Genomic DNA, 24,639 nt, shown 5'->3' with positions numbered 1-24,639 from the left:
TTTTTACTGCATTTTTGTGTTCATCCAGGCGGGTACAGATCCCCCCTGATACCTCCAGCTCAAACACACCCCAACCAGGCACCCAGATGAAACCTAGCTTCCTAACAAATGATAGCCGTCCATTTACTCGGAGCCAAGCTGCACTAAACACCTCCAATACAGGAACACAATGTTGCCAGCCAACCAAGACAAAAAAAGCCACAAAACAGACAGAAGATATTAGAAACACCAATCAAGCAGAACACAGCAAACTCCAAGACCAATAAACACAGACCAAGACTCCCAACCAATCAGGATGAAGAAAAAAACATTCTGGCACAGCAGTAGGCTAGCCCCAAATTTAAAACTGAAACAACTGTAAAAGTCTGACTCACAGACGAACACAATACAGAAGCCTGATGATGGCAGATGAGATTCTGCCGAAACATTGCTACAAGTTTAAAAGTACAACTATAATGACATGGGAAAATACCCGAACAAAGCTGAATACCATACATGCATACATACATACATACATACATACATGCAGCTCTTGGCGTGTTCGGGTCCTTTTCTGTGTAAGATTGAGAGTATCTTGACGTTTCGATGAGATCCCACTCGCCATCTTCAGGCGTCGAAATGTCATCAAGATACTGTCAATCTTGCATGGGAAAAGACCCGATCACGCCAAGACCTGCATACCTGTACCCGTGAAAATCTACAAAAACCTACTATACATACATACATACATACAGACACACACACACACACACACACACACACACACACAAATGCTTGTTATAACAAAATCATAAATGCTTAATTATAACTGGGGCAGAGCGAAGGGAAAGGAGGGGCCTCATCCTTGGGGGTGGAAAGAGGGAGGATTTAAGAAGCCACATGGTGCCTGGAGGCTGGGAAGATCTAGATGGGGAGGAACCGGCTCCCCCTCAAACAGAAGAAAAGCAGAGCCATCTCATATCTCCCCCAAGTCAGAGGAAACCTCTCTCTCCTTTGCCAGGTGTGGCTGCCTGGAGTTAGTTGGGGGAGGGAAGGAGGGCTGGGCTGGAATCACCAATGGGCTCCTAATAACCAGGCAACACCCCCCACTTCAGCCTCCACATAAGAAGAGGACTCCCCGAGGCTAAGCTCCCAGTTTCTCCTGTCACTTCCAAGCAGAGAAGGATCTCTCCCTGTGTGGAGGCTGAAGAGGGGTGGGGTGTCGAGTCCAGAAAAGCTGGAGCTCTCGCCTGCACAAACAGGCTGGTTATTAGGAGCCCGTCTTCCTCAGCGCTTTTTTTCATCTGGGCATTTGGTCTCTCCCTCTCCCCCATGCCAAAGGAAAGCCAGCCGGGCTTCTCCTTCCCTCCTTCCCTTCCCCCCACTCAATCTTACTTCGGGACAGAGGACTGGGCACTGGAAATGTGTGCTGGCTTTTCCAACATGCCTTTCTATGGCTCTTGCTTGCAATTCTTCATGTTCCTTCAGGCCTGGCTTGCTGAGGGGGAAGAGCAGCCCTGACATCTCTGCTGCCCTCCCCCAGGAAAAGAAAGCAAGCAGAAACAGCTCTCGCTGGGACGAAGGAGCAGAGATCGGAAGGCATAGGCAACAGAAAGTGGCGCTTTTCAAAGGCAGCAGCTTCTGTCTTCTCTTGCCTGTGCCTTACTCAACCTCAGCTCTTTTGCCCCGGTGAGAGCTGTTTCTGCTCGCTTTTCTTGTGCTTTCCCCGGGCAGCGATGGCTTGGGCCATGGGGGGGGGGGGAGCGGCAGGAAAGCAGAGCGCCGAGAGGGACGAGGAAACTGATGCCGCCTCCCGCCACCCCATTTTGGACCTCTGAACTGGATGGTGAGCACAGACTTGCTCACTCCGTCCCCTCCCACCACCACCAGCCAGTACTTTTCATGCCCCAGGCCATCCCTACAGCCCGCAGCCATTGAGGAAGAGCCCAGGCCAGGAGAGGCAAACTGGAAGTTGCGGGAGTGCCGCGCAAATGCAAGTAGCACGGCGCTCCTGCACCTTCCAGCCATCTCCATTACCACTTCAGCCCGCCTGTGCCGCCAGCTCCCTCTTGCTGCAACAGCGCCATTACCTCGTCCTGCCCAGCGAGGACTGCATTGCTTTTTGCAGGTTTGTGCTCGGCCAAAGGGTGGGAGCCAGCAGGTAGGCAGGCTTTGGGGGGCATTTCTCTGCAGCCCACCAACATTTTCTCACAGCCCACCAGTGGGCCACGGCCTACCGGTTGGCGACCACTGGTCTATATGATCTTTAGATAATGAAGACTAGTGAAACTTAGCATCACAAGTTATCTGGTCTGTCTTGGGGTGGGTGAGTTATTGCTACATCTATTGCTCATTTTGTGACTGGTGGAGTGACTGGGTCAAATAAGATAAATACTCAGTAAAAAGTCTGAGAAGGGGCTTTAGCATATATATATTTCTGCTGGCTTTTGCTGTTTCACATGTTTGTTTATAATTCATTTTTCTAAATTGCCCATCTCTCTTAAAGAAGATGCTGTGCTGTGTTACAATGAATATAATTGATAAATAAAACAATGTATAAAAATTAACATTACAATTTAATGTTTAACAATTTAGGATTACAAATTTTAAAATTAAATATTAATGACAAACATCAAATGTAAAAATCCTAAGATTTCACATTGGTTATTACAAGGGGTGGTGGTGCTCTCATGGGATTAGTCAGCCACACAGTTAAATGGTCCTCTGTGTTCCTCCCCCACAAGGATTCAGAGCCAAGATTTGATCCCTTTGTGGAAGGCCAAGAGATTGGGGGCTTTCCTCACTTCTGAGGGAAGGATGTGGGGCACAATGTGGGGGCAGTGGCAGAGAAGGCTCTTTTCCTAGATCCCGCCGGTCAAAATTGTTTGACTGATGGAGTCTATAGATACTTTCACTCCCTGATCGATTGAGACTGGCTGATGAGATAGTGTGAAGCCTGTTCTGTAGGTAACCTGACCCTAGGCCCAGGGGTGGGTTTCTACCAGTTCTGTCCACCTCTGTAGAACCGGTACCTCTGAAGAGCAGCAGACATAGAACCGATTCTATGTCTGCTGATGTTTTTGCCCATCTGCCTGCCTGGGCTCTTCCTGACCTTTATTTCCTGCTTTTTCAACTTCAGCTGCCATGCGAGGCACAGCTGCAGTTTAAAAAGCAGGAAAAAAATACTTTTCCAAAAAGGCTGCTTCTTGGCATGCAGTGCTGCTCAGCTGTCCAGGCACCAGGCTGATGATGATTTACAGGTGCACGTGCAGCATGCAAGGAAGCACATCTCAAATCACCGAACCTCGTAAATCACCAAACCGGTAGTTAACCCTGTCGGATCCCAACCCTACCTATGCCCCTTTCCTTATACTGCCCTATACTGGTGAAGTAGAATGCAAAGAAGCACATGGACAGAATGGCATGGAGTATGGGGGTAAAAACTACGCAATGAAGTAGCCAGAGTAGTGAGCATATGAACTGGTACCTCCCCAATATAGTAGTATTCCTGGCTATACTTACTGAACTTTGATGTACAGCAGCCTGGTATTCTAGTTTTCTGAACCACCAGATAGTAGACAGGTAAGCCAGATAAAGTTAAAGCGCATCCAATACTGGTGTTCACAGGATCTGAATATAGTGATGTCCCCACAATGAAGAAACAGGCTACTGTGAATACCAGTGGGAAGAATAGAGGCACCTAAAGGAACGAGTCAGAAGGTAATCAACAGGCCATCTTTAAACATGCAAGCAATTATAATGTTTACAACATGAAGAAGAATCAAAATATATTTATATAATCCTGCCAATCAAACGACCAATAAATTATTCATTTTCTATTTTGTTGTTCTATTGTTCTATTGTTCTATTTTCTATTTTTGGATTTTCTATTTTGTGTGGTTTTATGAATCCTTGGTTTACTTTGATTTCCAGAGAACATGGGGATTCAAATGAGAACATAAATTGATGTTTCTGTTGACAATGCACAATTACAATGTATGTAATTATGATTGTTATATTTAATCCTGATTAAATATTAAACAATGTATATTCTACGATTCAAAATCAATTGTAAACTAGAATGATGGAACTTTATGTTTTAAATATTTCATTAGCAAACTACAGTCAAGATTTAGGGATCTCTACTTCTGTGCTTCAATCCAGAAAGAAAGGAAAGGATAAATAATTATGAATGAATGAGGATGGTCATGAATATAGATAAAGATACAACACTGAATTACTAGAAAGAGTGTTGGATAAGAAACAATTTGTTTGCATTATGTCTTAGCTGAATCAGTGTTTTATTTTTCTTCCTATATCTTCCTATGTTCCTATGTTAATGTCTTTCTTGCAGAAAATTAGAAGCACAACTCTGGTTTCTAATTCGATATTGATCCTACCTTAAAAGGTCTTAGTATTGTTGGATGTCGAAAGCAATGTATCATGAACCCCAGTGTGGTAAGTCCTATGAAGAACCAGCGGGAGAAGCTATAGAAGTTCAAAAGTCCATAAAGGTCACCAATGGACACCATCAAGTAGACCATAGGTAACTGGGTCAAGAAAGAAAGAAAAAAAAAACAGGACATATCAACATTTATTTTTGTTCCTTTTACCCAACAAAATTGAACAGTACAAAACAAATTTCTTTCAATACAGATATTTCAACCTGATTATAGGTCAGGTCAGAGAAACCGATTTAGGTTGATTACTTGGTAAGCACAAATTCTAAATTGAATTATCTGAGTGATGGGGAAATCAATTATGAGAACATGTACCAAATGTTAGCTGAAGTGCTTTTTTGAGAGGGAGTTATTTAGAAAGATGAAACATCTGTGATTATACATAGAATTTTGCTTTAAAGAAAGGATATATGTAGACTTCATTCTCAAATTCTTAGTTTCTTCATTTAAGAACAGGGAGACTGAAGATCATACCATTAATATCAAAGCTGGGACAGGAGTGTGTCTTTCTAGGTGTATCATTGAAAAGAGAGCTGGCCACTGTCCTTCTCGTGCAGCTGCAAACAACATCCTACAAAATAATGAGGATAGCTTTTAAATAGAGCCAATGTTTTGTAGTATTGGTTACAGTGAAGTCACAAAAATTAATTTCACTGTTGTCTGTAAACCATAGTTAAGTGCTAACTATCACTTGTTCATCACACTATGCTTTAAAAAACCCAATAGTATCCTCATAAGTCTAGTGGTTGAATTATATTTTGCTTCTTGAAAGTTGGAACAATGCAAGATTTGTTAAAATGCTCACTGCAATGCTAGTGATTTTTTTTAAAGTGTTTTGTTTTAAATTACATGTTGTTGGAATCCAACCATCTCTGGTTTGTGGCACATGTAAACTTATTATATGTATCTGTTTGCTGGATTTTTAAAAACTTGCAGTATAAGAACTATAGTGTGTTCAATGCTATATTAAGTTTTTCTTTAAAGTGTATCAGAACGTTACATAAATTCATATCTTTCTTTTTATAGCCATCTCATCTCTTTAAAGAATGTGGATACATATATATGTGTTTTATTTATATTAAGGATTTATCATGATGGCTTGTTTTTCCTATACTTTATTAGAGTTTAAGTTTTCCTATAAAATTTGAAAAAAAGGAACCAAAATGTATATTCCTAATACCTCTTATATATATCAGTGACTCTTTCCCTTCTTATTTTTTAATTAATTTTATACCTTTATATTATTTTGATAGATCAGGAACCAAAGTCAGAATCCAATTTCCTCAAAATGCTTTCAAGATTTTACCTGGATGCAGCAAATATTCCTCCATTCAAAGCACCAAAACATGAGAGAGCTACAAGGATTAGAATTGCAGGGGAAATGTTCTTGAAAACTTTATCAGTGAAACTCTAGGAAAAAAATGAAGAATCTTTATTTTTTATATATTTGTATAACATTTAGAAGAAGAAATTATTACTCTTTTATTTTACATATTTTTTTCTTTCTATAGGTATCTTTCAAGAGAGCTAGCACAGTAATAAAAGGCAAGACAAATATATTGCTCATTTTATTAACTTTTTAAAAAATTGTTAATGGACATCTCCAAATGTATTATTTAATTTATTTTATTGATATTTCTTTTTTAAAAATATCATTTATTCATTGCTTCAGTTCTAGTAACTGTAAGGCCTAGTTTACAATTGTTCACATAATAATCATGAAATTAATTCAGTATAATGGGTAACAATAACAAATAATAAATCACATATCCATCGGTTAAAAATTATTTATTGTCCAAGATCAAATACAATCAGAAGACTACAACACATAAAATAAATATAAAAGGAAAATTTAAAATTGCAATAAAATCCTAAAGCAGCTAAGAATCATTACCATGAGGGAAGAACCAGACATTTTTAAATAGCTACAGATATTGACAAGAATTTTGCAAGGCCATCTGAAGAGTGGTCACCCAGGAGAAGGACGCTGGTTACAATGGGCAAGCATTGTTGGCAGTATTAATGTGTTCACCTTTGGGTGTACAATGGATATTTTCATGTATATGTGAGACAATTTTTTATATCTGAATCTGAACAGAAACAAGTTCAACTTTCAGATGGGATATTTATATATCTACCCAGGGGTGGGCTTCAAAAATTTCAGCAACGGGTTCTCTGCCCAGTTGCTGGGTGGGCATGGCCATGGTGGGTGTGGCCTAATTGGCCTCCTGCAGAGGGCGAAAACAGCCTCCCTGAGCTCCAGAGGCTCTCTGGAAGCCAGAAACGGGCCCATTTCCGGCCTTCCTGAACTTCCAGGAGACCCGTTTTTCACCCTCCCTGAGCCTCTGCACGCTCCCTACACTTACCTGCATCCAAAACAGGCTGCGTGGGGACTCCTGGGAGGGGCAGGGTGGGCAGGGGCAGCCAGGAGTGGGATTTGAGGGTTCTCTAAACCAGGGGTCTCCAACCTTAGCAACTTTAAGACTAGCGGACTTCAACTCTGGGAGTTGAAGTCTGCTAGTCTTACAGTTGCCAAGGTTGGAGACCCCTGCTCTAAACTGCACAGAATCTTAGCTAGGGGCTCTCCCGAATTGCTGCAAACCCCTAGCAGCCCAGCCCTGTATCTACCAGTTGTTTCCTAAAAGGAACTATCTTGAAATTACATAAGATGTGACAGAAATATGTATGGGTAGACTGGGGAAGAGGAATATTTGTGCTATGAAAGGGATGGGAGAGTTTGGCTCTGGCATTTTGGATATCTAGATTCCAAATCCTCTGTCAAGTCCCAAAGCATGTAGTGTTGACAAGACATGTCAAATTGTCATTAATTTGCCTTCTTATATTGGAAGAGAAACTATCAAGCATGATGAAATGAACTAAGAAAATTCCCCAGGAGACTTGCTTCAACCAAAATTTAGGAAAACAAAGTCTTAATCGAGCTCCAAGGGAAATGCAGCTTAATTCTAATTGTGTCAGGGGATGAGAAATGGAATAAACTTGTAAGCTTTTCAAGAATTTTGATTGGACTACTTTAAATTAGGGGCTTTCTTATAAATACACAACTGAGTACCATATAACATCAAATCCAGAGCTTTAAATAGTTTAATAGCTGCTGGGACATGATGGTTACCAAATTGACCTGCGTGTTTTAATTGCGAAAGACACTTTGGAGACTTTTAGTAGAAGCTTTCTTGTTTGAATAGATCAGTAGAAGAACATTGAAAATAGAGATCTGGATATTTAAAGGATTTTACCTGCTTGAGTTTGCTATTAATTGTTCATTTAATGGAGCCTTAAGGTGTTTCTTAGAGAATACTTGTACTTTTGTTTTGTAGCAGTTAATTTCTAGATGTTTTCCAGAGTAGTAAAGTGGTAGAGATTTAAGGCATTTTCAAAGGCTTACAGTTAAAATATCAAAGATATACATGTCCATCATTTTGACAACTAAAGAGATGTAATTACTTTACTTTGAAGAGTATGGGGCAAATCAATTTTCAGATGAATGACTACTTAATAGACAAAAGGAGACATAAAGAATGTGACCTTGCAACTTCTAGCTCACAACAGTCTATTGTAAGTTTTTATAAGAAACTCAGAATGCAAATTTCTTCACTCAGACTCAGAAAGTAGCCTGAAATCTATTCATTACTACTTATGAATCTGTATTACTTATGCATATATGTGCTTATATCATTCCCCCGCCCTTTCTGAAATGTATAAACATGACTGCATTTCTTTATCTGCAGAATGTGTCTTCCTTCCATGATTTGGAGAAAAGCCCTCCAAGATGTTACCATCTAATAAACACAGCAGTGAGCTTTTATTTTATTTTTTATTTTTATTTTTTTGGGGGGGTGTCCTGAGTTTTGATTCCACAAGAAGCAATGTATTCACTAATATTATGGAAACCATTTGATTTTAATTATTTTCAGGTGCACAAAACATTTTTTACTGAACCCTTTGTGTGCTTGTTTCATGGTCCATGAAACCAGTGTTTACTTTAGGCATTCAATTAGTTATTTTTTTGGATTAAACCTGATTTTTTTCCCCAATGAGTTTTCTTCTGATTTTACTAACAGCACTTAAAGAATTGCAAATAATGAGTAAAGTACACTCACCACAGCTACTGCATCTGAACTGAGAATTTCTTGAGGTGTCAAGACAGCATAGTAAGATACATTAGTAAGGACATAACAGACTGTAACAACAGTTAAGGAAACAATTACTGCCCGAGGAATGTTCCTGAAAAAAACAACAACTTAATTTTAATACAGTCCAGCAATAATTGTATGTTATCTTTTGACTATGTCCAGCATCAGATTAACCAGCCCATATGCCATGATGGGCTTTATACATGGTAACCATTATTTAAGCTGTATATAAACAGAATTGCTCCTACAAGCCTATTGCCAACTGGTGCAAAGCACGGAGCAGAGGTGTTACATAGGTTGAGGCTGCTTGCAATTGTGCTCCTGCAATCTGGACTTGCTACAGCTACTACTTGCTACTACAACTAGTAGTCTTCAAGGATATCCCATATAAAGTGTGTTGCAACACTCCAACCACAAGATGATCAACTTATGAATTGTGACAATTTTGGTATGGGAATAATTGGTGCACGACATGCATTTGTGTAAAAGCCCTCAATGCTATAGCTCCTATCTGCTGCTTGAGCAGGATCTGTGAGTAAGAGATCCCCCCTCCCCAAATTGTATACTAGTCCTGAAAAGGGAAGTGCAATTCCCATTTAGTATTAAAAATGTAACCACTCCAGATGCAGGAGGTATACAAATATCCACAGCCACTCAGACTTGAGCTTATGGGTTCCTCTGGTTCCAAACCCATAAAGCCTCCATGCATTGGGGTAAAACACTTGATAGAATTTCCTGGCTGGCACTGGGATATGTTGATGATACTGGATATTGAAAAAGATGACACTCTGCAAGAACCACAAAGATAATTAGGGGCATGGAGGCTAAAACATGAAGAATGGTTGCGGAAATTGGGTATACCTAGTTTAATGAAAAGAAGGACTGAGGATGACATGATAGCAGTGTTCCAATTCTCAAAGCACCTGAAGGCAGGACAAGAATCAATGGATGGAAACTAATCAAGGAGAGAACCAACCTAGAACTAAGGAGAAATTTCCTGACAGAATAAGTGGAACGACTTGCCACTAGAAGTTGTGGGTGCTCCAACACTGGAGGTTTTTAAGAAGAGATTTTTTTAAGAGATTAAGAATTATTTGTTTGAAATAGAATAGTGTTTCCTGCTCGAACAGGTGGTTGGACTAGAAGACCTCCAAGGTCCCTTCCAACTCTGTTATTCTGGATTCCAACAGGCGACCTTACCCAGTGAGTGGCCTCATGTAGATGGTAAATAGGAAGGGTGAGTGTGTTGAACTATGAGGCATGCTACATAAACAGGAGATTTGGAATCAACAAAAAAGTTCAACCCTTTTGGCAGCATAATTTCATGCCTACTGTGTAGCAGCCTAAACTGTAGTCTACATTAAACTATTAGTCTTAGCTGTATAGAAGCAGAAGGCAACCAAACCAGTTAACATAACCTGTTATTTTCCCCTTTTCTTCCTGATGCTCCCAAATAAGTTCTGTTATTTTCCTGACTGCCTCCACTGAAACAGCTCTTGGCAATTATGGCAATTTTGGTGATGCCAATAGATTTTTCTTACTAATCTGGTCAACTCACCCTATTAAGCAGACTGGAAAGACTGTTAAGTACAAGAAGAAAAATGGCATCAAATTAAACAATGTCCAAGTTCAGCTACAGGAGGCCACACTTTTCTGTGAATCTGACATAAAGACAGTCCAGGATCCCTAATAATCACTTTGTCTTAGTGAGGTTATAAATAAAACCTGAGAATAGGAGTTTACTCAGCTGAACTGCTGAAGTGACAAAAAATAATAGAGTCTTCAAAATCAGAACTCTGGAAAGAAAAAAGAGATCTTTGATGGAAGAAGTTAATGGATGGCACTCTAAGATAGCTCTAGATGGCATTAACTCTTGGTTGTAGTACTGAACAAAGTTGGCAGGTAAACTTGATAGACTGATTGCAGATTTGAGCAGACAATCAAGACATAGGAGCTGTTAGGCATGGGCTTTCTTCAATTAAGCCCCAATAACTAGTTCCTTTGGGTTCATCCTAGTCCTTTGGTAAAAAGGATAAGAAAACCAGATGGATGTGTTAGTGTTGTACTGGGCTTGGCAGTTCTTTGTCATCCAGCTCCTTGTTTTGAGTTCAGATTTTGTCCTGTCTGCAACCCTCTGTTTCCTGACCTTAGTACCAAAGTTTTTCAAAAAAATCTTGGAAGTGGACTTGTTACCAGTAGCAAGTCCCCCCCCATCTCCCATCACGAAGTGGATGACAAGCATTTTTGGATTGGCATATAAATCCACTCCATATTTTTATACATATTAGCATCTCTCTCTCTCTCTCTCTCTCTCTCTCTCTCTCTCTCTCTCTCTCTCTCTCTCTCTCTCTCGTATATGTATAGAGAGAAGGGGAGGGAGGGAGAGAAAGAGAGGGGGAGAGAGAGAGAGAGAGAGAGAGAGAGAGAGAGAGAGAGAGAGAGAGAGAGAGATCTCCAATATATTATATAAAGATACAACATAATATTTTTGAGAAACTTCTGGGTCATCTAGTCTTTCTTTCCCCTCTTTAATTGTTTAATTCTCTCCTGGGTTGAGACTGTAGTTTGTATCATCCGTAGCTACTGAATTTCCTTGGCAAGAACACCCTCTAGATGTCACATGTGATAACAACAATAAATGCAAATGGCTGATTATTCCAGCACACTCACTTTTTAGGATTTACAATTTCTTCAGTTACAAAGTTTATATAGAACCTGAAACAAGCAAACAAATAAAAGAGTCAAGAGTCAAAACATGTTTGGATTCACTTCAAATAGGTTGTGCTAGTACAGATTTTGCATTTTATCTTAAAGGAGAGCCATAATTGTTGTCTAACCACATAAACAGCAGCAAGCCAATTACAAAAAATGCCTTTATAATTTAAAGTCAGGTTTCTGTCTTCAGAAATGGAATTCACAGTTCATTCAGCTAGCTCTGTCAACTTTAAAAAGGCAGCTCATAGCTTTTTTTTTTTTTTTTAAAGTTTGAGATACATTTAAGGAAAAATAGCAGACATACTGCACTAGAGCACATTAAGGTTACTAATGCATTGCCCAACTACTGCTTGAGCTGATATATTGCATGAACTCAAACCCTAGTATACAAACAATGCTGGTTGCTCATAAAATATGCTAAATTCAAATCCCAGGAAAATTCTTTTTGGAATGTCAACATACATAATTTAAAAACAAAACAAACCAATCATATGGCTTAACATGATATTTGCATCCTGCTATGAATTTTGTGAAAATTAATTACATGTAATGATTTCCAAGTAAATATTTTTTTTAAAATATTCAGTTATAACATTGAGGGTGCATCAATGTCCCTTCTATCCTTTGCAGAAGTAAAAAGTTTAAAAGTCCATAATTTAGAAACTTACCATCCCCCATAGGCAAACATCCCGGAATAAAAAGCAAGAGGTAGCTTTTCAAGTGTTAAGGAACTTGTGTCAAAACTATCCTGGAAATTTTCATTATGACCTAGATTAAAAAAAGGGGGAACATATTTTTCCTCTTTCTTGTAACAAGCAATACAGATAGTCCTCAGCTTATGACTACAACTGAGCTCAACATTTCTGTTGTTAAGTAAACATTTGTTAAATGAATTTTGTCCCATTTTATGACCTTTCTTGTCACAGTTAAGTGAATCACTGCAGTTGTTAAATTAGTAACACTATTGTTAAGTAAATCCGGCTTTCCCATTGACTGCTTGTCAGATGGTTGCAAACTGGGATCACATAACTCTGGGATACTGCAACTATCATAAGTGTGAGTCAGTTTGCCAAGCATCTGAATTTTGATCATGTGACCATAGGGATGCTGCAACAGTCATAAGTGTGAAAAATGGTCATAGGTCACCTTTTTCACTGCTGTTGTAACTTTGAATGGTCAGTAAATTATAAGGTAGGTCAAGAACTATCAGGTTATCTGAGGGACCGTCTCTTGCCAGTCACATCTATCCAACCCATTAGAGCAGGGAGTCAGGGAATGTTGCGGGTCCCATCTCTGAGGGAGATACACCTGGTGGGACCCAGAAGAAGGGCCTTCTCTGTGGTGGCTCCCTCCCTCTGGAATATCATTCCCCCAGAGATTAGAATGGCCCCCACTCTAACACTCTTCCAGAAGGCACTGAAGACCTGGTTCTGCCAGCGGGCCTGAGGAACCCAGAGGGGGATGGAGCCCATCAAATGGCTGGTGTGGTCTGCTGTCCTCAGGGTGGGGGAGTGGGAATTGAGGGTGATTTTTTTTCCAGATTTTGTTCTATTGTATTTTATTAATTTGATTCTTTTTGTTAGTTTTTATTGTTTTTATTTTAAATATGGTTTTACATTCTGTAAGTCGCCTCGAGTCACCATGAGAGAATGGGCGGCAATATAAATTCAATAAATGAATAAATAAATAAAATAGAAAACCTTTCTAATGTAATGAACAAGAGAACCAGGTAAAAATCTAAGATTCTTGGAATTTAAGGGCTAGCTAAATCAATAGCACTCTTCTTTTAAAAAAACAACACCGTAGAAATATTCTTATTCTCTTCTAGTGTTTTCCCTCTCCTTCTCCCATAGGCCTTATCGGAGTATCCACAAGGTATGATTTTTTTAAAAAAAACCTGATGATGGTGCAGTCAAAATCATGTATATTTTTTAGTATTGTGTTGCACATAAATAGATAGAGCTCCAGTCTCATCATTGTAGCCATCATCTTGACTTTTTTTTTAGCATATCTATGGATAATCCTTCAAGAAATGAAGTTGTTGTGCATGACAATATTTCAATCTGCTTGTAGAGTAAATGTGTGTGTGTATGTGTGTGTGTGTGTGTGAGAGAGAGAGAGAGAGAGGGGGGGAGGGAGGGAGAGAGAGAGAGAGAGAGAGGAAGAGAGTATCAACATCAATGTCTGGCAAGGAAATTAAACAATAGAAGAACTTTCCATTTCATATCATATTTATTTGCCCAGAACAGGAAACAAGGGGAGAAAGAATTGCTGGTGGAATCTCAGAAGCATGTGTGAAGGATCCTTGCCCTTTGGGTCCTGCTTTGACAACTTCATTGAGACTAAATGTTACAGAGTTCCAGTTCCCTTACTCACAGTCAGCCATGCTTTAGAATAGAATAGAGCTGGAAGGGACCTTGGAGGCCATCTAGTCCAGCCCCCTGCTCAAGCAGGATAACCTATACTGTCTAGTCTCTTCTTAAAAACCCTTAACAGTGACCCTATTAGTAGAGACTAAAAACTGGAATCTAATAATACAGCTTTGTGGAATTCTGGGGGTTGTAGATGTATATCTCTGGAAAAGAACAAGAAAGCTGAGCTAGCTGAAACTACATTAGTTCAATGTATGCATGAATCTTTAAGAACAACAAAAAGGCTCTTGGCCCCTTAGACCAGGGGTGTCATACTCAAGGCCCATAAGCTGAATCCAGCCCGCAGGGTGCTTAGATTTGGCCCAAAGGGCTGCCCTGGAAACAGTGAAAACAGTGCCTCTGCGAGCAAAAATGGAGCCATGCACAAGCTCTGTTTTCACTGGCAGAATGCTAGCAAAGCAAACTACTAGCAAAGTGGCATTTGATCACACGAGGGATATCGAGCTGGTCACGCCCCCTGGCCACACCCCCCATCCCACCCAGGTCAAACACAACCGTGATGCAGACCTCGATGAATTTGAGTTTGACACCCCTGCCTTAGACTAACTAATTAGACTAATTAAGTCTAATTTGGATAAGATAACCCTTCAAATAAAGGATCAAAAAGCAAACATTCAAGTGTTTCTGAGAATGGTCAGTCCCTAGGTGTCTTCTATCTCTCTTTCCTATGGTCTTTATCTTTCCAATAGCTCTTTGGAGTTTTTGTTGTTGCTGTCTGTTATAATTTTGGCATTCTCCGTTTCTTCTAATGCTCCCTTTAATCTCATTCCTCATGAGATTTCTGATTAGTCTTACCATTTCCAAGAGCCAAGATCCCAGGCACAATAATTAGACCCACAGTAATCATCTTCAGGACAGTGAGCCCCGTCTGTACTTTGGCAGCCCAACTCACGCTCCAACAGTTCAGGGCTACTGCTACGGCTGAATTGGGAGAGAGAGAGAGAGAAAACAATCAGAGCTTCGTAGGGCGATTTAATAATACTTTCAATTAGGCCTTTCCTATATCATAATTGCAAAACTAAATAAAGTGATAACAATCAGTTTGGATCCCAAAGGTGCTTTTTCAGCAGGCAACTGGACTTCCTTGTTTTTTCTGTTAAAAGACATTTCGCTTCTCATCCAAGAAGCTTCTTCAGCTCTGACAGGATAGTGGGGAGTGGAAGGATTTATATTCCTTGCAGACAGCTGGTCATTAGCATCCTTCTAGAGCAGGGGTGTCAAACTCGCATCATCACAGCATTGTCACATGATGTATTGTGACTTCCCCCCCTTCACTAAACCGGATGTGGCCAGCGCATGATGCATCCTGCCAGCCCGCCGTGAGTTTCACACCCTTGTTTTAGAGGGTCATTGAAGGACTTGGAGGTTTATCTGTGTCCTCAGGGTCACTTGAGTAGCGATCCTGGTTCCTGTAGTCAATTTTTCCTCTGAAAATCCATTCCTACTCCCATACCAGGGTGTTCATCTGAAATTGTATAGCTAAAAGTCTGTAGAGATCCTCAGTTATCCAGGTCATGGTTGTCCCAAAAGTGCTTTTTCAGGAAGCAACTAAACTTTCTTGGTTTTTTTCATCTTCAAAAGAAAAAATAAGAAAGTCCACTTGCCTCCTGAAAAAGCACCTTTGGGACAACCGTGACATGGATGACTGAGCATCTCTACAATAAATTTGGATAGGAGCACTCCGTAAGCCTGAAAGCAAGCCAGATTCCCTTGCAGCAAATAATTTAATCTTAAAAAATATGCAAGTGAGATCTTTGAAACTATTATATTAAGCTAACTAATAGAAAAGGATGGATACTGGGTCAACATGATAGAATAAGAAATAGGAAATAAAAGAAAATGGCCTAAATGGTTAACAAAATAATTAAACATTAATCAGATTGCTTGAAATTCTTATTTCCTGTTTACTGTAATTTAAAAAAAACACTAATGAAAATATTAGCTAGCTATACATAACAAAAATATGTTGCTGCATATTGGTTGACTGATCTTTCCAATGTTGTTTAATAGATTTATGCAAAGAGATGTCTTTGATCTGCCTTGAATAAGCAACCACATTCCAGAGAGTTAACATGACTTTTTTCACTTACTGAATATAATGATCCATCAAGGTACTTATATATATGTTGTCTGTTCCACAACTTCTATACCAATTTGAGGGGACTTTCCATGCAGTAAACTCTGATGGGCAAAGGTACCACATTATAGGGTGTTGATAGTGCAGAGCATGTTTTTGTAGCATGAATGCAACTATTAGAATTCCTGAACAAACAAGGATTTAGTATATGCTAAGATTTTAATGGTGTCAAATAGTAGCTGTTAAGCTGAGCAAAGGAAGAAGCTGAATTCAAATTACTTTCTTACTCACACATTGCACTACTAAGCCATGGTTTGCTTCAATCATGGATTACTAAATAATTTTCTGTCTAACTTTCCTTTAGAGGAGGAAATATAAATTTAGGATTACGTTGTTGGTGGAGATGAGGGATGGTTAGCCTCTGGAGAAGATGGTGTATTGAACTGATTGTGTTACCAATCCAGCTTTTCTAATAATTTTCACTGTTTGTATTTGATTACTATCCAACTGATTGGCAATATTTGTAATAAAAAAGATAACTTACGAAGATAATTCACAAAAGACAGAAGCTTACACAATTGATTTAAAAGTAGTTGAAGTGCACTCCGCTCTAGTAATGAAGATTTGATGGGGGAGAATGTTCTGAAAGAGTGCACAAAAATTAATCACTGTTCAGGATGAAACTCTAAACTGATTTGATAGGAAAACTAATTAAGCAACTGAACAGATATTAAGGTGGAATGTGGTAAGTTAGCTAATATGATCCAACAGATGACAGTAGATATGTTGCTAATAAATTCAGTGAAAATAATTTTCTTCTCAAGTTTCAGAAGTTGCCCAGACTTCTGTTGCCTCTACAAAAAATGTGTTTGATATTATAAGAGTTCAAAAAGATATTACAGACATTAAAACGATACCCAGGATCAGAATAAAAGAAATGATTTTGGAACTTGTAGAAAAGACTGATTAACTGTATATTTTATCTCTAAACGTTATAATCTGGCCATATTACAAAGAAGAAAAGCCTTCAAATCTTTCACAGAAAAACTATAAAAAAGTGGAATAAGGTATAAATGGAAGTTCCTTTCAACCACAAGAAAGAGTAACAGCTTCTATGCTTCTAGAGATGAATAGAATTTTAACAAGACTATTTTATAAAGAATGTATGAAGTATTAACAGATATGATGCTTAAAGAACAAATATATATTTTAAAGAGGAAGATAGAGTAAGAAAAGATTTTCTGGCATTAGGGACTTACAGGATGACTGGTAATTATAAAATGTTCAGTGTTGTTTCATAACACTGGAAATAGGAAATAAATAAAAAAGATGAAATACAAAGAATGGAAAATAATTATATAGAAATTAACATCAGGTAGGCGAAATTAGAGCTCAGCATAGCTTTCCTCTAATGTAGAATAATTAGAGGATTTAATTAACTTTTGGTGAACCTCTGTTCATATGGGTCTTGTTGGGTTGGGAGCTTGTTGGATTGGAAGATTTCACGAATAGCAAAAGCACTTAGATTTATTTACTACCCCATACTGTTTTACACCACTCTCTAGGTGGTTTGCAAAATAAGCATATTACCCCCAACAATCAGGGCCCTTATTTTACCTCAGAAGGATGGAAGGTTGAATCAATCTCAAGCCCCATCAGGATTGAACTCCAGACTGTGGGCACAGTTAGCCTGCAATACTGCATTTTAACCACTATGCCACCAGGGCTCATAAAATCACAAAAATATTGGCTTACAACGCTAAATAGAGTTCTAACATTGGGGCTGAACAAAAAGTAATTGCATCCTTGAATAAATTAGCTGGGTGAATTTGGCTCTAATGTGTGATTTGAATATACCCAGTTATGTGTGTAGATGGAATGAGTTTAAGGAAATTATATGACAATTCTGAGTATTTGAGAGACTGCACAGTTTGAAGCATCTGCATGAAATTATTGATATCTGGGAAAATGATAGATATTTCTATTAACAAAGGGATTTATATTTCTTTTTATTTATTATATTTGGAGACCGCCTGATTTCAGAGTGATAATAGGCAGCTTGTACTTTAAAAGAAAAGAAAAAAAATATGAACTTCTAGACAAACCACAACCCTACCGTCCCCAACAGCTAGGGTTGAGAAAAACCCTGAGGACTGAGAAAAACCACTGAGTTCACAAATCATGCTAAACGATAGTTGGTTGAACAAACCACTATTGGCTGAATACAGATAAAACATGAAGTAGAAAACCTGGTTTACAAATCTCCAAAGCTTGTGTTCACACCATATGATAAACCAAAACCAAACAAACCATATCATCGTTCATCATGTGTGTTAACCCTTCATCAAAATAAATGAGCTAGGTTTGTATTAATCATTGCTACAGGATTTTCACTCTGCCCTGCCCGAGTTACATGTTAGAAATAGAAAGTGGGATATCAACTTAGCAAATTTTGGATTCTATGTTCATCAACTATTCCTGTACATGAACTATTCCTGTACAAATCTAGCTTCATAGATATGATCAGAATCATTCTGCAGTAAGTAGTTATTTTTATTTATTTATTTATATTTATTTTTGTCAATTGCTTATAAGATAATAGGTATAAATAAAAACATAGTTATGAATACATGGATACATATAAGAAAAATAAAAAAAGAAATAATAGGACAGGGATGGTAGGCACGTTGGTGCGCTTATGCACGCCCCCTACAGACCTCTTAGGAAAGGGGTGAGGTCAATAGTAGACAGTCTAAGGTTAAAGTTTTTGGGGTTTGGGGAAGAAACCACAGAGTCAGGTAGAGTATTCCAGACATTGACCACTCTGTTGCTGAAGTCGTATTTCCTGCAATCAAGTTTGGTGCGATTAACCTTGAGTTTGTATCTATTGTTTGCTCTTGTGTTGTTATGGTTGAAGCTGAAGGTATTCATTGACAGGTAGGACATTGCAATGTATGATTTTATATACTATACTTAGATCGGACCAAAGGTGGCATAGTTCTAGGTTTTCTAGCTCTAGAATTTTGAGTTTGGTGGCATTAAATTATTAATTATTTATTAAATCTTCCAGTTGTTTATCTTACTACAGAGCAAAGATACTTAAAAAAAAAACAATGATACTAAAGACTGGGTAGTAAATACCTGTTTATTGATAATAAACTACAAGGTCTTTGATCTTGCAATCACTAATACTCACTAATTCCTGCCATCGTGACCAATTTCACAGCCAGAGGAGGGACATGGCAAGAAGCAAAGAAAGGCTCAATGAGGTATCGACCAAATGCCAAAGACACCACAGCCATATTTGCAGGACTGGAATATAAAAATCAGAAATGACAGAATATCAGATACAAATATTTTGCTTTTTTGTTTCTCTCAACTTTGCTTCTGTTGAGGGCTTGTGGATTTTCACTTGTGAAAAATCCGTAAGTGAAATGAAGTGAAAATAGTGAAAATAGTGTCTGCTTTCAGAAATATCCATCTGGAAGATTGGATAGAACATGAGGAGAACTCAAGATCTTTCTCATCCTTTCTCCTCTATGAGGAGAATGAGACAATGAGAAATGTCTACTTCTAATGTGTGGCAGACCAAAGCTTATCATTTAATCAAAATGGTGGACTTGGTCCACACGTTGCTCCAAGTCATGGTTTGGTTCAGTTACAGTGGAATAAACTACTTCTGGCTTTAGTCATTTTTTATTGTTCTTAATATTTAAATTAAAAATACTATATCATTTAATGTTTAAATATTGCTTTTATATTTTAGTTTATATTGTGAATTCTATAAGCTACCTAGAGCCTAGCAGGTTTCAGTCAGTAGATAAATCACATAACTAAATACAAAGCCCAAGTCATTAGGTTCAGCCGACATTATTATAACAAACTAATAATTTTAACATATTAATAATAGTTTTTTACAATGTGTGCTATTCTCTTCTGGCTTATGATTTTTACGATAATATAATAACAAAAAGAAAAGGAGCAAGATTGTCCATAGTATATGGCCAAACGAGTCAAGATGACTGGGATTATAGCTCCATCCATTTTTGTATACATTGCATATAAAAAAAGCTCAAGTTTTGATGCAACATCACAATCACCATCTTGTTTTTTGTTTTGTTTTTTACCATACTCTCTCTGTGAATTCTGCTGAAAGGAAATAAATCTGGATTGGTTGTTCTGATCACGGTGAGGTAAGATTCTTGCAGAATCATTGTCTTGGCCTGAAATAGGAGTGGATCTATAGATGCAAGACTTGTCATCCACCAGCTGCAGGAATCTCTTTCAAGTCTGCAGCTCCCAGATGTTCCCTGGAAGACAGTTCAGTTGATCGAGGAGCGATCTGGCTTGGAAGGGGCGGACAATGTCATTCAATCAATCCCAAATTGATTTTTATAGAGCCAGAGAGGCAGGCCTTTAGTTTATTGCAAGCAGGGCAGCGGTAACTGCCCCGTAAGAAATGAAGAAAACCATCCATCTTATGACTGAAAGGGAGAGGTCTTTGGTTTGTGATTGTTTTTGATCTGGAGTTTCCCTAGAGCTTTCTCTATTATTGCTTCCATTCTTCGTTCTTCCCCACTGTTCCTTGTCATTCTCAGAGGCTTTCCTCCCTCCCTCCTTCCAAACATTTGTTAGATCTCAGTGGTGCTCCATTCACCAGCTGTCTGCCTTTAAAAACACAGCTGGAACATGCCCCATTGAGAGATTTAAAGAGACAAAGCTCCCAATAAATCTTCCCATCATCTGGCATTCCTTCCTTTTTTTAGACAAGGAAGGGAAAGAAAAGCTGTCCTTACCGTATCATAATAAATTCAGCCCACAATCGGAGGAAAGCCGGCAATGGTCCAAGAGTCTCTAAAAGATAAATATAATGCCCGCCTGACTTTGTAATACATGTTCCGAGATCTGCATAGGACAGAGCACCTGGAAATCAACCAAAAAACTGAGTTGTAAGTCATATCCATCATCCTGGGACAAAGTTCCACTGAAGTCAATGGATCTTTCTCCACATGTAATGTAAACATTTGAGGCCATGTTGAGCCATATTTGGTCCTAACACCTTATCTTGTTTACCACTGCCACATTTTAAACTAGGGATATCTTTGTGTTGAGACTATTAGTACCTGTAATGTTTAATGCAACACAGAGTGATATAAAACAACTGGGGCACAATCCTTAATAATTTGTTATGCTTCAAAGTAAATGAAATCAAATCCAGAGGGTATTTTGGCCCTGAGATAGTCCCTCGGTTTCTATTTTGTTTATTTGGTTGTTTGAATTTATCGGCATCCCAGTTTTGGAAATGATTCACCAGTAAACTAATACAAGAGCAAAAGTGACCCTTGGACCAGAAAAGATTGGACAATAATTTTCACCCAAGTGAATAACTAACTGAACACAATGAGATGAAATTGATTTCTGGAAAGATGCAGTAATTATCACTGTGAATATATTTCCCCCCAAGGAGAGGAAGAACGCAGTGAGCGATGTCGGGCATGCATGCGATGTTGCTCATGCGGGATAAGGACTGACTGGGCAGGGAGGGGAGGGGTGGGCGGAGAGGGCGGGGCCAGCCAGGGGCATGATTTGCCGGTTCTCTGAACTGCGCAAAATCATAACAATCAATTCTATAGAACTGGTCCGAACCACCCCTGGTGTACGGTGTGCAATTTTATAGGGCTACACCAGTCTGACTTATTACAAGGTGTACAAGGCTGCCCATCTGCTTTACTTTTCACAGGATAAGCTTCTATTGGAGCATGTCCTTTTATTTGAAGGGATACCTAGCAATTTGTGATTTTTTAAAAAAAGAAGAACCACACAAATGGGGAGCAGGAGCCTGGTTCATCAAAGCTTAGCATTTGAGCACACGTAGCCTCTTCCTCCCCATAGTAAAATGCATTTTATCTCTATTTAAAGATAGAAGAGCTGCTAAGTTTACATCAAAAGACATATATCGGTAAATGTAAACATTTAGAAAATTGCTACCCTCTTTCATCCTCTTTCTTTGGCGATGATAAGCAGCATAGACCCCTGAGGCATATAGATGCAAAAAAGAGGGAGTTGTTTTGAGCCAAAGAAAAGAGAAACCTCATATGCAAACAGAAATTCAGGGAACAAGGCATACAGTGCCCATCTGAAGGGAGTGAGCCTCTTAATCTATACCATCCAAAACACATTAAGTCTTCAACACGTGACAGGCAAAGAGGAGGTAGGGACATGAATGTTCATTTGGGAAGAATTAGCAGGGAATAGAGAGTAATTATTTGGCATACACACTGTCATTTCTCCCTCCCCTCTCCCCCCCCCATGTTTAATATGAAAGAGATAGATTGAGAAGAAAAGAAGCTTTTCTGTAGGGCAGAAGAAAGCTATAGCTGACAGGCATAAACAGGCCTGTTTCCGTGATAGACATGCATGCATTTCCTCCCCATTCTGCTAGCAATAGTTTCTCACTGCCCTGTGGTCCATAATGGCCCCCTGCTGCTTCACTGGCCCAAAGTGATAATTGGAAGCCAGTAAAAGCCACATATTCCTCATCTCAATTCAAATATTAGATTATCCTTCTTCCCACTGGAGCCCCATTTTTTGTAAAAAATCATCAGCTATCTATCATCTATATCTATCATTTTCTATCTATCATCTATATCTATCATTTTCTTTCTATCTATCTATCTATCTATCTATCTATCTATCTATCTATCTATCTATCTATCTATCTATCTATCATCTATCTATCTATCTAATGCATCTATCATCTAGATCAGGGGTCCCCAAACTTGGCAACTTTAAGACTTGTGGACTTCAACTCCCAGAATTCTCCAGCCATTAAGACTCCACAAGTCTTAAAGTTGCCAAGTTTGGAGACCTCTAATCTAGATATTTTCTAATATTTTGAGTTTTTCAAATATTAAAAAAAAATCAACATTTTTTTTTTAAAAAATGAAAGCTACACAACTCACCAAACAGAGACAGAATCCCACAAGCGAGCCATAAAAGTAACGAGACCCCTACATTGCCTGAGTTTTGCAACACTCCTTTAGGAGAAATGAAGATCCCACTGCCCACCATGGAGCCTACAGCCAACGCAATGGCCCGAGTAAGAGTGATCTTTCTCCTCAGAAAAACAGCGCTGTTCTCCTCCACGAAAGCTTTTCTCTTCCGACAGGCTCCCATCTTTTCACCTCTCTGTTTCTTCCAAAGTCTCAGCTGTCAGGCACCACTTGGGTTACTGATTTGTCTGGCAATTCTGCTCTTTACTTAGCGAAGAGCACAGTTTGGCTGGGAATCCTGTGGAATAATGGGAGCATAAAGTAAACAAATATTTAAATAAAAATATCATGTGGGATAGGAAGTAGGGGCCAAAATCCTAAAGAACAATATATGCTGGTGCTTTCACTGCAGTCGGTGATAAACACGTGCAAGTCCAATTCTCAATTTTGCATCCAAAGAATTTGGTTTGGGCAGCATGTACTCTCCTTGGCTTCATTTACAGTATGTACAAGGCCAAACTCCCAGATAGGGTATTGACCCCAAGTTTTATTGATAACGGGCATATTTCAAAGAAACTTCAGTCAGATTACAAAATCATTCCATACCTTAACTTAAACAGGGTAGTACACAGTTTTAAAACATGGTTCCAGAGGTTTATCTTTAACAAGATGTGCCCAGTTCATTTTGAGGATAAGCCATATGAACATTAAAGGTAAAGGTAAAAGTTCCCCTCACACATACATGCGAGTCATTTCCGGCTCTAGGGGCCGGTTCTCATCTCCATTAAAAAGCCGAAGAGCCAGAGCTGTCTGAAGATGTCTCCGTGGTCATGTGGCTGGCATGACTAAATGCCGAAGGCGCATGGAACGCTGTTACTTTCCCACCAAGTGGTTCCTATTTTTCTACTTGCATTTTTACATGCTTTCAAACTGCTAGGTTGGCAGAAGCTGGGACAAGTAACAGGAGCTCACTCCATTATGTGGCGCTAGGGATTCAAACCGCCAAACTGCAGACCTTTCTGATTGACAAACTCAGTGTCTTAACCACTGAGCCACCGCGTCCCACTATAGGAACATTAGGAATAGGGAAAAAAATGTTACCCATATAGATAATCCTCGGTTTACGACAGTTTATTTAGTGACGGTTCAAAATTACAATGGCACTGAACAAAGTGACTTATGACGTTTTTCACACTTACGACCATTGCAGTACCCCCCATGGTCACGTGATCAAAATTCATATGCTTGGCCAACTGACTCGTATTTATGATGGCTGCTGTGTCCTGCAGTCATGTGAGCACTTTTTGTGATCCTGATAAGCAAAGTCAATGGGGAAGCCCAATTCACTTAACAACCATGTTACTCTCTTAACAACTGTGGTGATTCACTTAACATCTGGCAAGAAAAGTCATAAAATGAGACAAGACTCACTTAACAAATGTTTCAGTTAGCAAAAGAAATTTTGGGTTCAAGTGTGATCGCAAGTCAAGGACTACCTGTATTTAAATGAGAATTACTTAGAGGAACACATATTTCCCACATATTTTAAATATTATGCTGATGGTTCAAGGCGTAAGGAGGATCGGAATTCCCATAATTGCTAATCAAATTAAGTTAGAGTGGTAATAATTGGAGAAAATATGAGTGTGAACCAACAGTTAGACATGGGGATGGATGTTGCTGCTGCTGCTGCTGGTAAAGATTCCACAGATGGATTAGAGGTCAATTAAGAACATAGTTCAGAAACCAGGTTATGAATTGGAACAAAATAGTTCTTGGAGTGAAGTTAGAGCCTGTTGCATTCTGAAATCAGTTACAAAGATTCCAGAAAGA

At 39.0% G+C, this 24,639-nt stretch overlaps 1 protein-coding gene across 2 annotated transcripts in view; it reads right to left on the bottom strand.

Moving 5' to 3' along the window:
- The window catches only part of LOC113432832 (cystine/glutamate transporter-like), a 28,596-nt gene extending 5,331 nt beyond the window's left edge, over positions 1 to 23,265 (bottom strand). Inside the window, exons 1-11 of one of the 2 annotated variants that reach the window (XR_015750141.1) lie at positions 22,777 to 23,261; positions 20,611 to 20,737; positions 19,011 to 19,126; positions 14,533 to 14,658; positions 11,974 to 12,073; positions 11,261 to 11,305; positions 8,558 to 8,681; positions 5,746 to 5,849; positions 4,914 to 5,010; positions 4,380 to 4,529; positions 3,502 to 3,679 (exon numbers count right to left, since the gene is read on the bottom strand). Coding sequence is in view for 1 of the 2 variants with exons in the window: in XM_026695051.2 (XP_026550836.1) it covers positions 3,502 to 3,679; positions 4,380 to 4,529; positions 4,914 to 5,010; positions 5,746 to 5,849; positions 8,558 to 8,681; positions 11,261 to 11,305; positions 11,974 to 12,073; positions 14,533 to 14,658; positions 19,011 to 19,126; positions 20,611 to 20,737; positions 22,777 to 22,990 (1,381 nt within the window). In the remaining variant the exon portion in view is untranslated. Of the gene's footprint in view, positions 1 to 3,501; positions 3,680 to 4,379; positions 4,530 to 4,913; positions 5,011 to 5,745; positions 5,850 to 8,557; positions 8,682 to 11,260; positions 11,306 to 11,973; positions 12,074 to 14,532; positions 14,659 to 19,010; positions 19,127 to 20,610; positions 20,738 to 22,776 lie in introns of both variants that reach the window. The other variant, XM_026695051.2, reaches the window with a different exon arrangement.
- Between the last annotated feature and the right edge of the window lie 1,374 nt (positions 23,266 to 24,639).

This window comes from Notechis scutatus, chromosome 6 (assembly GCF_049901735.1).
Source record: "Notechis scutatus isolate UNSWTSFEM ecotype Mainland chromosome 6, rNotScu1.2, whole genome shotgun sequence".
Classification (NCBI taxonomy): Eukaryota; Metazoa; Chordata; class Lepidosauria; order Squamata; family Elapidae; genus Notechis; species Notechis scutatus.
This window is presented reverse-complemented; position numbering and strand designations above follow the sequence as displayed.